The sequence below is a fragment of the Anabrus simplex genome, chromosome 3 (genome assembly GCF_040414725.1).
Source record: "Anabrus simplex isolate iqAnaSimp1 chromosome 3, ASM4041472v1, whole genome shotgun sequence".
In the NCBI taxonomy this organism is placed as follows: domain Eukaryota; kingdom Metazoa; phylum Arthropoda; class Insecta; order Orthoptera; family Tettigoniidae; genus Anabrus; species Anabrus simplex.
Window position 1 is genome coordinate 138,048,111 of NC_090267.1, and position 14,949 is coordinate 138,063,059.

The following is a 14,949-nucleotide window of genomic DNA, read 5'->3' on the forward strand; positions in this document are numbered from 1 at the left end:
AAAGAAAACTGTGAAACGGTATTTATTCCCGCAGCCTCTGTACTTGCTTCATCACAAGCCCACTCGATTTGGTCGCTTACAATATGGCGGACGTGGCTTTCAAGTAGATTCAAATATGGCGGTCCAATAGCCACTCTACGAAACTTAAATAATGCTGATTCAAATTTAACAAAGAGAATATAGTTATTAAAGGTAAATTTTCATTTCGTGAGGGAAGTTTTAGTTTCCATGAGGGGAAACTTATACCTAGAAACGTACACAGAGTGGAAGCGAAACAGCTGGTGGACCTAGGTAGCTCGGTCTGTGTGGGAGTGTGGGTGTTCGGGTCAAAACTACGAATGATGGCTACGGCAACGATTCGTTGTAGCGGGCAATTAGCTAGTGAGTATAAATGATCAGACTACACTTTTTGACTCCAGTTAGAATGGAGTTCTCACGATAATTCTGTATACGCTTTATTACAAGAATTCCCATATAGGTTTGCGGTAGACCATTTCGGCGAAGATGCAGGGCAGGACAAACACAGTTCGATTCTTTCTATGAAAGAAATAATAGAATGTTCATTAAGACTGTACAAAATATCGCCGAGGGGTATATCGGTGTTATTCGCTGTTTGGATCAATCAATCACTACTGATCTGCATTTAGGGCATTCGTCCCAGTGGCAGCTTTCCTATTGTTTTCCTAGACTTTTCTTAAATGATTTGCAAATGGAAATTTGTTGAACATCTCCCTTGGTACGTTATTCCAATCCCTAACTCTCCTTCCTGTAAATGAATATTTGTCCCAATTTGTCCTCTTGAATCACTACTTTATCTACATAATGTGATATTTCCTATTTTTAAAGACACCACTCAAACTTATTTGTCTACTAATGTCATTCCATGTCATCTCTCCATCGACAGCTCTGTACATACCACTTAGTTGAGCAGCTCGGCTCCTTTCTCCCAAGTCTTCCCAGCCCAAATTTTGCAACATTTTTGTAACGCTAGTCTTTTGTCAGAAATCACCCAGAACAAATCAAGCTGCTTTTCTTTGGATTTTTTGCTGTGTTTGAATCAAGTATTCCTGGTGAGGATGTTTCTGATTTTCGACTCCCGTGAAGTATTTTCTCAGAGAAATATTGGGATTGCTTTCGTTCTCTATGAACAGGATTAGCAGTAGCTGAATTCCCTTTCAGAAAATGTGAACTTTGAAATATGAAGATCTCAGTTACTGCTTCTCATGAGGTATATTATGAGAGTTGGAACTGATGTGAAGAGAGGGATGTAGAGTATTTTGAGCGTTCCAAAGAAACTTCACAAAATCTTTTCCTCTTCTCGCTTTGTACCGTGTAGTATTCACCAGATTTGGTTTTAGTATCTGCCATTCGGTTTACTGTGGGAAGAATGTGATGGCAAGTTCTCAGTGCACTGGAGGATTCTATTTAGGAGACAAATATCTGAGCAACAAGAGTATTTGTATGTGTCATTTTAAATTAGCCATCGATTGATCTGTGTCTGCAAATTAACTAAGCCCCACCATAATCTGTTTTGTAGTAGTATTGTATCATCTTTTGCATCCACTTCTCTTACCTTCTTTAAACCCTTAATTTCCTATATTGTTGGTATCGGAATTAAACAAGAGGTGACCAAGGTAGGCTGGACAGGAAAGAGGTCAATTGGACTCCTGCTTGGGAAATCTGACTCACCTGGGGCTCCACCATTGCTACACATTGTGCTAGGAGAGCCCTGGATTGGAATGTATTATACCGTATGGGTAGTGTTTGTGGGAGTCAGGCTCGCAATGCGGGCGACCAGGCGAGCTACAATCCCCTGAATAGATAAAAAAATGTCCCTCTAGTTAATAATCTTAATCGTTCCATTCACTTGTGCTTGTTAAGAAACAAACTGATTTCTTGTTCATTTTTTTCAATGTCCAAGGGAATATTATGTTTCGTTTTACTACCTACAGTCTGATATCCTTGCATGTCAGTACATGGGCGCTGTATTGTGTTTAAAACCATCGTTCCTATAATGATTGAGCTTGTGGGCAATGGATGAACCACTGGTGATTCAGGAACATAAGCCAGACGTAGATGTGCTCCCACCTCTACTGCTCGAAGATGAGCCAAGCCAGATCAAGAATATGCTCAAGAAGCAAAAATACATTTCTATACACCGTCCTCAAATCTGTACTAGAAAGCAGAAAAAGGCCATCCTGGCAGCACTAGAGAAGAATGGGTAAACAAAGCCCATGATACAGATGTTGATTCCCATAGGGAATCTGAAATATTTGTCCTGAATGAGTAAATTCATAATACCAACATAAATGGTCCGTTATTGGACATTATAAATTTTCCAGCTAACTCATTCCTGGTTGCCAGTGTTTCACCCTCGTGTGCTAGGGTGGGCTCATCAGTTGGTACCTAGCACACCTACCAATACGCTGGCTAGTGCATACCGTGGAGGCCACTGCGTAGGCTAACTGGTGCCACCGGCAGTGCCAATGCACTAAGAGACTTTGTCTCATTATCAAAAATTGATGCCTGCTTGGCCATCAGATGATACAGATGTTGATTCCCATAGGGAATCTGAAATATTTGTCCTGAATGAGTAAATTCATAATACCAACATAAATGGTCCGTTATTGGACATTATAAATTTTCCAGCTAACTCATTCCTGGTTGCCAGCGTTTCACCCTCGTGTGCTAGGGTGGGCTCATCAGTTGGTACCTAGCACACCTACCAATACGCTGGCTAGTGCATACCGTGGAGGCCACTGCGTAGGCTAACTGGAGCCACCGGCAGTGCCAGTGCACTAAGAGACTTTGTCTCATCAAAAATTGATGCCTGCTTGGCCATCAGATGATACAGATGTTGATTCCCATAGGGAATCTGAAATATTTGTCCTGAATGAGTAAATTCATAATACCAACATAAATGGTCCGTTATTGGACATTATAAATTTTCCAGCTAACTCATTCCTGGTTGCCAGCATTTCACCCTCGTGTGCTAGGGTGGGCTCATCAGTTGGTACCTAGCACACCTACCAATACGCTGGCTAGTGCATACCGTGGAGGCCACTGCGTAGGCTAACTGGAGCCACCGGCAGTGCCAATGCACTAAGAGACTTTGTCTCATCAAAAATTGATGCCCAATAATGTCCAATAACGGACCATTTATGTTGGTATTAAACAAAGCCCAGTTTCCAATCCTGAAAACCTTAAATCCTGAAGGATATGATGGCCGAGGCAGAACAAAAAGCAACGGGTGATCAGTTGCCTGTCTCCACCAAGGCAGGTCAATGTACATTGGGCTCCTTAATGCTTCAACCATTGGCCGAGGAACAGCCAATCAGCGACACTCCCAACCAACATGGCAGACCAATAGGCGAGCAGCGTACCGTGGCCTGCACTATATAATGAGGTGGAATTACAACACCACTATTTACTATTTACCAACTGATGAGCCCAACTTGGCATTCTTGATACACTGGCAACCAGGAATGAGTTAGTTGGAAAATTTATAATGTCCAATAAAGGACCAACTATATTGGTATTATAAATTTACTCCTTTGGAACAAATATTTCAGGTTCCCTATGGGATTTAATCTTTATCAAAGGAGTAGTGTTATGAAAATGTTGCAAACTTTGGCCTGGGAAGACTTGAGAGCAAGGAGATGAGATGCTCGACTAAGTAGATGTTTCGAGCTGTCAGTGGAGAGATGGCGTGGTTTGACATTAGTAGACGAATAAGCTTGGGCAGATTTTTTAGAAGTAAGAAAGGTTATAATATGAAGATAAAAGTTGTATTAAAGAGAACAAATTGGGGCAAATATTCATTTATAGGACAAGGAGCAAGTGATCAGAATAATTGATCAAAGGAAATGTTCAATAAATTTCCAAGTTTTTTGAAAACATTTAAGAAAAGGTTAGGTAATTAATTAGTAGGATATCTGCCACCTGGTTGACAGTCCTAAATTCAGATCATTGATTGATGATTGACTTCAGTTATGCTGCCCTGCTGGAATTGCACCTCCTGACATCCATTGGGAGATAGCAGCAAAGAGAGAGGAAAACTGTCACAGCTGAAACTCATCCTCTGTATGGCCACCAGCCAGCATGCTCACACCTAGCTTCTAGAAAATGTTTCATCAGAACAGAGGCTCTTTGAGGGACAGCACACCAAGTCCAACTTTATAAATGGCAAGGGAGACTCTATAGTTCTGGAGAATGGATGACATCATTTGAGGAACTTCCTGCTAGTCCTGCAGAAGGATGGTTCATATGGAAATTGCTCAACAGACTGCACTCAGGTGTTACAAATTGCAAATCTAATCTGTTGAAATGGCATTATCAAGTAGACTCAATGATATGTGAATATGGGCCTCCACAGACAATACCTCATCTTCTTCAATGCAGACTGTGTCCAATAAAGTGCACTATGGAAGATATTTTGAATGTAACACCTAACTCTCAAAAGTAGCTCAATTTCTAGTTGGCAGCTATATAAGATTATTCATCCACTATGTGCGGATTTTTCCATGATTTTTCCATGATGCAGATCACTGTCTGATCTGTAGTGAACTAAGTATCTCTAGGCCTAGGATCGAGAAAGTGAAATCTGCCTGCAAACGAGTAAGGCTAGAAAATCTTCAGTACGAGGAAATTATACATTAGTACATGGATGTGATTAGTGAAAAATTCCAAACAATAGACACTAAGGAGGTTCAGGATATAGAAAGAAAATGGGTGGCATACAGGGATACTGTAGTAGAAACGGCAAGGTAATGCCTGGGAACAATTGTGTGTAAAGATGGGAAAAAAGCGAACATCTTGGTGGAATTATGAAGTGTGAGCAGCTTGTAAATGTTAAAAGAAGGCTTATCAGAAATGGCTCCAAACAAGGGCCGATGCAGACAGGGAATTGTACATAGACGAAAGAAACCGAACGAAACAAGTAGTTTTTGAATCCAAAAAGAAGTCGTGGGAAGATTTTAGTAATAACCTGGAAATGTTAGGTCAGACAGCAGGGAAACCTTTCTGGACAGTAATAAAGAATCTTAGGAAGGGAGAGGAAAATGGAAATGAACAGTGATTTGGGTAATTCAGGTGAACTCACAATGGATCCCAGGGAATTGCTGGACAGGTGGGGGGGAATATTTTGAAAATTTTCCCAACATAAAAGGAAATCTTCCTGGTAGTTTCGCAAACAATCAAGATCGTGGGGAGGATGAAAATGATGTTGGTGAAATTACGCTTGAGGAAGTGGAAAGGTTGGTATGTAAACTCCATTGTCATAAAGCAGCAGGAATAGATGGAATTATACCTGAAATGTTGAAGTATAGTGGGAAGGCAGGGATGAAATGGCTTCATAGAGTAGTGAGATTAGTATGGAATGTTGGTAAGGTACCTTCAGATTGGACAAAAGCAGTAAGTGCACCTACAGCATCTATAAGCAAGGGAACAAGGATTGCAACAACTATCGAGGTATCCCATTTATTAGTATACCAGGCAAAGTATTCACTGGTGTCTTGGAAGGGAGGGTGTGATCAGTGGTTTGAGGGGAAGTTGTATGAAAACCAGTGTGGTTTCAAATCACAGTATGCATCAGGTACTTGAAAAATGTTACGGGGGGAGTGTTTGTTTTGTAGATCTAGAGAAAGCATTTGATAGGGTACTGAGGGAAAAGATGTTCGCCATGGAATTAAGGGTAGATTATTAAAATCAATCAAATGCATTTATGTTGAAAATTGGGCTGCAGTGAGAATTGATGGTAGAATGAGTTCTTGGTTCAGGGTACTTACAGGGTTTAGACAAGGCTGTAATCTTTCACCTTTGTTGTTCGTAGTTTACATGGATCATCTGCTGAAAGGTGTAAAGTGGCAGGAAGGGATTCAGTTAGGTGGAAATGTAAGCAGAGTGGCCTATGCTGACGACTTGGTCTTAATGGCAGATTGTGCCGAAAGTCTGCACTTACTATATTACCATTCTGGGAGAACAACCTCCCGATTTCGCGTGGGTTTGGATCCCAGTGGTGTCTGGTTGGCCATTTTTGTACTGTACTTAACATCTCTTCATCACGTACTAAATGTACGTAACACGACCTAATAGGTTGAAAGTCGCTTTCGATTACAATGTGGTCGTGAAAATTCAATATTCATATGTATATTATTATTACTACTTCTTTATCCTAACTTTTTCTGGTATAATATTTGTTACCTAAAAATATTGATTTATGCAATTCTGTCTTTATAGTTCTTAAAGTCTGCTTTCAACTAGTAATAATTGGTAAGAAGCGTTGTGGGACAATGTTTTGAATTTCCAATTGACCTATTAGTTGAGAATAATACAGTATGCAGCGATAGGAGTTTAACAGTGTTTAATTTTTTTTCAGGGAGCCAGACTGGTGCTGCTGCTAGCTTGACATGCTTCCATTCACCCTACAGCACGGATGTCCGACAAATCAAAAATCCAGATTTATCTGCCTTGAGGAGAGGTACAGGTGGACGTTCCAGTTTTAATGGAATAGTAGCCACTGTGTTTGGTGCTAGTGGATTTTTAGGGCGATATCTTTGTAATCGATTGGGCAAGATTGGGACGCAGGTAATATGTTGTTACATTTAATTTTCATTTGTGATGTGTTATAATCAGGCCCCAGAAGTTAATTCATTTCCATATTTTTTCCCTGGTCTGTAATCCATATGCTTCTTCATTACCTGTGTGAATGAAATTTGTTTAACATTGATTCATGTTGCATATAATTGCATATTTTGCCCATTTTTATAAACACATTTTCAACTCTTCAATAAGTCTATGGCTTTTTTTTTTTTTCACTCTTAATTCGTCATGGCTCGTGTTGTGGGTTACTGTAGTCACTTCCTAGTTTGTGAACCATGGGCAATAGTAAGTGGTCCTGAGATTCGGGATACCAGTTATTATGGAATGGGAGTGGGCATCTCGGATATGGCCCTCCTTGTGCTCAGGCAGCTAGGATTATACAATCCACACGTGATCCCTAACCCGTTAGATGAGAGATCCTCACTTGGATATGTCTAAGCAAGGGTAGCATCCTGTTTCACAGAATTTTCACCAAGCACGCTCAGAATGTTTTAACCAAGCCTAGGACCTTTGGGAGTAACGGAGTCCCACTTCCATTTGACAGGCAAGGGACTCCTTGTAAACAACTTGGCAGACGAAATGAAATTCGATTGGAAGCTATCAGTATTGATGAGGCTTATGGAAAAAAGAAAGAACAGTCAGCAAGGAGGGTGCATCTGAATGTGCTAGGAGTAAAAGATATTCGGGTAAGGGGAGATAGCGAGGAAGAGATAGTTATAAAGTGTACTTGACGGTTGTTAAAGAGGGAGTGGCAGAGTATGGAGTAGCGCTGTTCATCAGGAATACTATGGCATGCAACATAATTTCTGTTCGGCATAGAAATGAGCGAATAATGTGGATAGATTTGGCGGTTAGAGGAGTTAGAATGAGAATGGCCTCATTGTATTCATCATAAGGGTGCAGATGAGGATGAAGTTGACAAGTTTTCTGAAGCATTGAGTTACTTCGTAGTCAAGGTCAACAGCCAGGTTAGAATAGTGCTAATGGGAGATTTCAATGCAAGAGTTGGAAATATAACTGAAGGAAATGAAAGGGTGATTGGTAAATGTGGGGAATACATGGAAGCTAATAGGAATGGGAAGCATTTGCTGGACTTCTATGCTAGTATATGTTCAGCAGTTACAAATACATTCTTCAATCATAAGGCTATTCATTGCTACCCATGGGAGGGTAGGGGCACCAGATCCATAATAGACTATACAGTATTACCCCGCATTTACGTTCCCGGCTTTTAACCACCTCCCGGTAACCTTCTCCTGGGTAAAGGATGAGCAGAATTACAAAGGCAGTGCAGTCAACAGTTAATTTCAGTACAGTAATTTACATGGACCTTTATTTGAGGTAAGTACAGTAAATCAGTTGAGATTGAAATACTCTATAAATTAATAATATGCATTTGTGTAAGATTTACCTCCTTTTCTAGAGCCTTTTTATATATACCTGTACAAGTTGTTTCCCACAATTAACACTTCCCCCTTTTCCATTTTGCCCCCTTTTACACCAGTATTCCTTGGTCTCTTGGAAAGTGTAAAAGAAGGGTAATACTGTATCTTAACCGACTTTGAATTCAGGAAATCTGTTAGGAATGTTGGGTTTTCTGGCAATTTTTCGATGATACAGGCCAATATCTGATCTGTAGTGAACTAAGTATCTCTAGGTCTAGGATAAATTTGACATTTTTCTGCAGACAAATAAGGGTAGAAAATCTCCAGGACGAGGAAATTAGACATTAGTACATGGATGTGATTAGTGAAAAGTTCCAAACAGTAGACAGTAAGCATGTTCAGGATATAGAAAGAATGGATGGCATACAGGGATGCTGTAGTAGTAGAAACAGCAAGGGAATGCTTAGGAACAACTGTTTGTAAAGATGGAGAAAAAGCAAACATATTGGTGTAATTATGAAGGGAGAGTAGCTGTAAATGTGGAAAGAAGGTATATCAGAAATGGCTCCAAACAAGGACTGATACAGACAGTGAATTGTACGTACATGACAGAAACAGAGCGAAACAAATTGTAAGTTATTGAATCCAAAAGGAAGTCGTGGGAAGGTTTTGTTAAATATCTGGAAAGGCTAGGTCAAGCAGTAGGGGAACCTTTCTGGACAGTAATAAAGTATCTTAGGAAGGGAAGAGAAAAAAGAAATTAATAGTGGTTTGGGTAATTCAGGTGAACTCAATAGATCCCAGGGAATCACTGGACAGGTGGAAGGAATATGTTTTAAATCTTCTCAGTGTGAAAGCAAATCTTCCTGGTGACATCTTGAACAACCAAGCTCATGGGAAGGAGGACAATTCTGTTGGTGAAATTACACTTGATGAAGTTGAGAGGATGATAAAAGAAAACACTATTGTCATAAAACAGCAAGAATAGTTGAAATTAGACCTGAAATGGTGAAGTATAGTGGGAAGGCTGGGATGAAATGGCTTCATAGATTAATAAGTTTAGCATAGAGTTTTAGTAAGATACCTTCTGATTGGACAAAAGCAGTAATTGCACCTATCTATAAGCCATTGTTGGCAGCCATGAAATCTGTTTTCAGTGGTTTCCTATTTCCACACCAGTCAAAAGGTGGAGCTGTACTTTCATTAACCGTTTAACGTGGTATTTTTGTAGTGCTTGGAGTAACCTGCCCTGTGTATTATTTCAGCTGATTGTTGTTATATGACAGAATAGGTGGGAAGGTCAGCAATGTGTTTTGGCTCCTCCAAGTGAAGATAAGTTCTCTGCCAAGGTCAGCTGTAAATTCATTCTACTTAGGTATCTTCCTTTCTTCAAGCACACCAAATCCAGCAGGTAGCAGAACATCTTCTGATAGTATGTTCTCTAGCCATTTTCAAGGTGGAAACTTTGCCATCTGTGTCTACCTACTCCTCCCATGTTATTTTTGTTATCTAGAACAAGGGATGGTTTTTTTCACTACTCCTTTCGTAGTTTGAACATCCTTCATGCTGTCCTAACGGATGGTGCTTATTAAGGTAACATCTCTTTTGTCTTTCTATTTCATGACCATTTGCTTCTTGCAGACAGCTGCAATTGCTTGTACCGGGCGAGTTGGCTGTGCGCGTAGAGGCGCGTGGCTGTGAGCTTGCAACCGGGAGATAGTAGGTTCGAATCCCACTATCGGCAGCCCTGAAGATGGTTTTCCGTGGTTTCCCATTTTCACACCAGGCAAATGCTGGGGCTGTACCTTAATTAAGGCCACGGCCGCTTCCTTCCAACTCCTAGCCCTTTCCTGTACCATCGTCGCCATAAGACCCATCTGTGTCGGTGCGACGTAAAGCCCCTAGCAAAAAAAAAAAAAAAAAAAAGCAATTGCTTGTTCCATCTACTGTTTCACCCTCTTTACTGTGTCTGGGAATTCTTTCTTCTCAGTCTCCTCAGTATCAGTGTTTCTGATGCTTAGTCTGTGTACTGGTTTTGGATTGGTATACCACTTGTCAAAATACACATTGGCCTTTCAAGGATTTCATGAGTTAATTCTAGAACAATTTTGAATTAAATTTTCTCTCTTGAATATGTCTGTCCATACACAATGTCCTTGCCAGTACAAATTTTGAAAGTCCATAGATAGCCGGAAATAAGTCATCTTTTCCATTGAAAGAGGGACTCATCAACACAGATGGTTTGTTCAAGAGTGTACACGGCAGAAAATTTACATTTTAGATTGTGAAGTACAGACTGGATTTCATAGTGTTTTTGTTGGGCAGATGGGGATCAAATTTGGAGTTGTCAAAGATGTGGAGAAACTTCAGGAGATGAAATCTTTTATCAGACATTGTTTTGGAGAAGTAAGGAGTTGCTGCAAGACATTCCCATTTTGAGAAGTACATACTGTGTTTTCTGGTTTATGTACTATTTCCTAGAGCATCAGAAGTCCAATCGGAGTTTTATTTCCGTTGGATTTGTGTTCTCCCAGTCTTGCACTCATGACCGTGTTTTCAAATTTGGATGGGCTTCCAAAAATTTCTTCGAATATATATATATTTTGTTTTCAAGTATGCTAGTAGAGTAAAATAATATATTATTATTGGTCCACCTTTTCAATACAAAATGAAAATTACATAGGGACTAGTTTCGACGTAGTAATATATATATATATATATATTGGTTTGTTCAGTAATAAGTTGGAAAACCATCCATAAGCTGTTCAAAATATTCCAGAAAATTTGTCATTGAAATCCATTTTTATACCAGAAGCACCGGAAAGTACAAATTGCTGTCAAGATGGGAAAGGTAGAAACATGTCGCACATCTCATCTTCGTCTAATGAGTTGTGTTGTTCTTGATTCTCATTCTCAGAGCCACGCTCTCTTTTACTATTCAATTTAAATTTAGGTAAAAGGGCAAAATTTGAATTTTTTATACAGTACTAAAAGTTTAAAATTTGTTGCAATGTTTTAACATATTAAGTATGGAAAACGGATGGAACCTAAAAATAATTTGCAATTCTGAATATATTGTTATTCTGCATTTGTTACAGCGACATTTTAGTGTATTGAGCCTAGATATAATGGCAGATAAATTGTACCATAGAAATGTGCTAAGCACTGGCACTGCACAATATAACCCAGCATATAATACCTCAAGAAAATTTCGCATCAGTTATTAACCCTTTGCCCTTGAATATTTTACTAGCCATAAAAATCTCTCAACTTGTAATTATTTATCATTTTTTTTTGGGTCATATTAGGAGATGTACAGTGGTCGCCGTTTATTGTAATCACAGATAATGTTATCAACCGTATTATATAATCACTTTTACGAAGTCCCATATGGAAATATACTGGAACATTGAAAACATTGAAAATCTTCATTTATTGTGACCATGAATTCGGTTTGTTATCACATTTGTTTTCAAGGATTTTGTTTTCAAGTATGCTAGTAGAGTAAAATAATATATTATTATTGGTCCACCTTTTCAATACAAAATGAAAATTACATAGGGACTAGTTTCGACCTAGTAATAGGTCATCATCAGCCTGAAGTAAATTAAAGCGTAAATATCGAAGAAAACATAAACAATGTAAACACAAGTACAGTCTTTTTAAAGGTACTTACCATGTGGGAAGTTGAGTAGAGATATATTAAAAATAACTCTTCCAATTGACGAAGCACTGAGCGGAAGTTATGTAAAGTTCGGTGCGCCGTATATTATAAAAGACCACTGTGCACTAAATGATGTAATAAAGAAGAATAGTAGGTTGAATGCTGGCTTCTTCTTCTTTATTACATCATTTAGTGCACAGTGGTCTTTTATAATATACGGCGCACCGAACTTTACATAACTTCCGCTCAGTGCTTCGTCAATTGGAAGAGTTATTATTTTTAATATATCTCTACTCAACTTCCCACATGGTATGTACCTTTAAAAAGACTGTACTTGTGTTTACATTGTTTATGTTTTCTTCGATATTTACGCTTTAATTTACTTCAGGCTGATGATGACCTATTACTAGGTTGAAACTAGTCCCTATGTAATTTTCATTTTGTATTGAAAAGGTGGACCAATAATAATAATATATTATTTTACTCTATTGTAATCACAGTTCAATACGGATCTATCATTATGAAACTTATTTCTTTTAATGCTAGTAGAGTGCGTACAAAGAAAAAGCTCCCAACCTTTCAAAACCCGTTTTTACACTGCGCCTGTCTTCAAGGCCACTTTCACGTCTCATCTTTTGTAGAAAACCGGTCAGCGCAGGTGGTAACCCTCCTGCATACAGAGTGTTTTGTTTCTTCCCGTACAGTAGTTTAGCCAAGGACCACTCACTCGAGTCTTACTAAAGCTTGTGCACTGTGAAGTTCTTAGTGTTGTAGTGCAGAGGTGGCTAGTATGAAAAGCAAACTTAGACTTAACATTAACCTTTCAAGCGGTAATGATGGAATAAATCGCCATAGCCGCATGGCTTCCTAAGTGGCCATGGCAGAATCTTCTGTCAACACGTAAATGTCTTTCAGCGATGGGTATGACGACTTATTTCGTCGTAGGATCCGAGATCGCTTCCCTTTGTGCATGTATGTTACTGTAGTTTCGAGCTTTGCCTACAGCAGCACTCTTCTAAAACCACGTGACCAGGCAAAATGCTTTCGTTCTGCACCCAGCTGGCAGCCAGCCTGTACTGGCTGCCAGGCTGCTGAGAGTGGTAGATAGTGCATTATGGCAGGTGCAAACATAGCTCAGAAACTTCTGCTAGAAGAACTGTTTGATTTGTTACACTGTGACAATTCGGAGTGTGATGTGTCATCTGATAGTGAGACTAATGTTGAAATGTCAGGAGATAGTGAGTGCAATGGTAAAAGCTACTCAAGTTAACGTGACGGTAGCACTAGTAGTGATATTCAGCTCAGTGTATGTACAAAGGTAGGATCTGAACGGCCGAGATTTACATTTACGGTCCAACCTGGACTAAATGTACAAAATGAAGACATAAATAATCTGCTAGAATATTTTCAATTGTTTGTCAATCCTGAATTAGCGGAAACTAATAAGTAGGGAAATCAACCGGTATGTTCAACAGTTTTTAGAAAGCACGCCAACCTTGAAACTATATTCGAGAGTGAATCGGTGGACTGACACGAATAAGGATGAAATTATGACTTGACTTGCATTCTTTCTCTTGCAAGGCATTCATCAGCTACCTAACAACAAGAGCTACTTTTCTCGTAGACAAATATTAGAGACCCCAATATTTTTGGAGCTGTTCTCTGAAGAAGATTTCATCTCCTCCTCAAATTCTTACACTTGTTGATAACGAAGCATACGATGAAGCCACATGTGTTCCGAAGAAACTCTACAAATTGAAACCTATTGTGGACCACTTGAAAGCAGATTCCGAAGTGTGTACACACCCGAAAGGGATGTGTCTCTAGATGAGTCTCTTATGTTGTGGAAGGGATGTTTGTCGTGGAAAGTTTTCAGACCGTCTAAGCGCTCAAGATTCAGTATGAAATCATTTGAACTGTGTGAATCTAAGTCTGGTTACGTGTGGAATTTCTTGATGTATATAGCATACATGCCAACTTATATGATTTGTCCGTAAAATTTACGGAAAGACTGTGTTTTACAGTTTAATGGATGAACTATAATATTTTATGATTTTACGTACCAAGATCCTCTTTTTAAAATTTGCACCGGAACAAGCTTCCGCATGCCGCCAAAACACGCTGTGACCAGTGAATATTTGATACTTTGCTCTGATTTATATTCATTCAATCGTTAGTCTTTGACTGGGAATACTACCAAAAGAATGGTGTGTTCTTCCAAACGTGACTCACCTGTTCTCAGAAACGTCAATCCCACTACATCTCGTGAAGAAAAACTTATGTTTCTTTCCTCTGACCTAAACAGAGCATTTTGTACTTTTTAAATGTGACTATCCCATCATTTGATAAGGTCAATACTGTCCTTTAGAGATATCCATGTAGGCCCTACTCTTTGAAGGATGATGAACTGGTAATTGGCATTCAAACCTCAAACTTGGTTAAGGTGTTACAAGATGAAGACAAATCTCTGCTTTTCTCATCAGTGAAAAACTATATCTGTGCAGCCTGTAACTACATGGTTAAAAAGTTCCCTTTTAAGAACGATGTGCTAAAACATGCACAGGTTGCTTAAACTTGATGGCATTGAAGCAGCTCAGTTTTCTTCTGTTAATTTCTTTTTGGGAAAGTTTCCTGTTATTTTGTGTAAAAGAAAATGAAACCAGAAATGATGCTGCGAATGAACTCCAAAGCCAGTTTGCGGCTCTCCAGATAGAAGGCTTATCTAGTGTTGTAAGTAACCAAGCTACAAATAATTCAACAAATAATTAAAAATGGGCACAGTTGTTGAATATCTGTGGAGCTGATGGACATTATAAACAGGACAGGATCCCTAGATTCATTCTGTCTGTTTTTACAATATCACATAGTAATGCAGTGTGAAAGAATTTTTAGGGTTTCTAATGTCAATAGTTTCATTTAGGTTATTGTCCTGATTGCTTTTTTGTTCTAAATAAATGTATAGATTTTCTCATGTATTAAGGAGAGCTTCTTTGTTTATTTTATGCAGTATAGTTAAATCCTGCTCTATGGTTGTGGATTGATGTCTGGTTGAACTCATGTGTTGGCCCATCGCGGAAATTTTTTTATGTCTTTCAGCGTTGACATGCTCCTGGTATCTTACAGTAAAACTGTGCCCTGTTTGTCCGACATAACTTTTTTTGCATTGGTGACACTTCAATTTATAAACTCCTGATTCAGAATGTTTGTTTTTTCCTAGGGAATTAACACTATTGTAATTAAATAATTTATGCTTTGTGTTATTGCTGGTTGAACATGCGATCTTATAATTATATTTTCTAA

At 39.0% G+C, this 14,949-nt stretch overlaps 1 protein-coding gene across 1 annotated transcript in view; it reads left to right on the forward strand.

Annotated features, from left to right (window-relative positions):
- Positions 1 to 269: 269 nt before the first annotated feature.
- Positions 270 to 14,949, forward strand: part of ND-39 (NADH:ubiquinone oxidoreductase subunit 39) — an 83,996-nt gene continuing 69,316 nt past the window's right edge. Inside the window, exons 1-2 of the mRNA XM_067144217.2 lie at positions 270 to 381; positions 6,377 to 6,585. Of these exons, the coding sequence (XP_067000318.2) occupies positions 339 to 381; positions 6,377 to 6,585 (252 nt within the window). The 5' untranslated portion in view covers positions 270 to 338. The remainder of the gene's footprint in view (positions 382 to 6,376; positions 6,586 to 14,949) is intronic.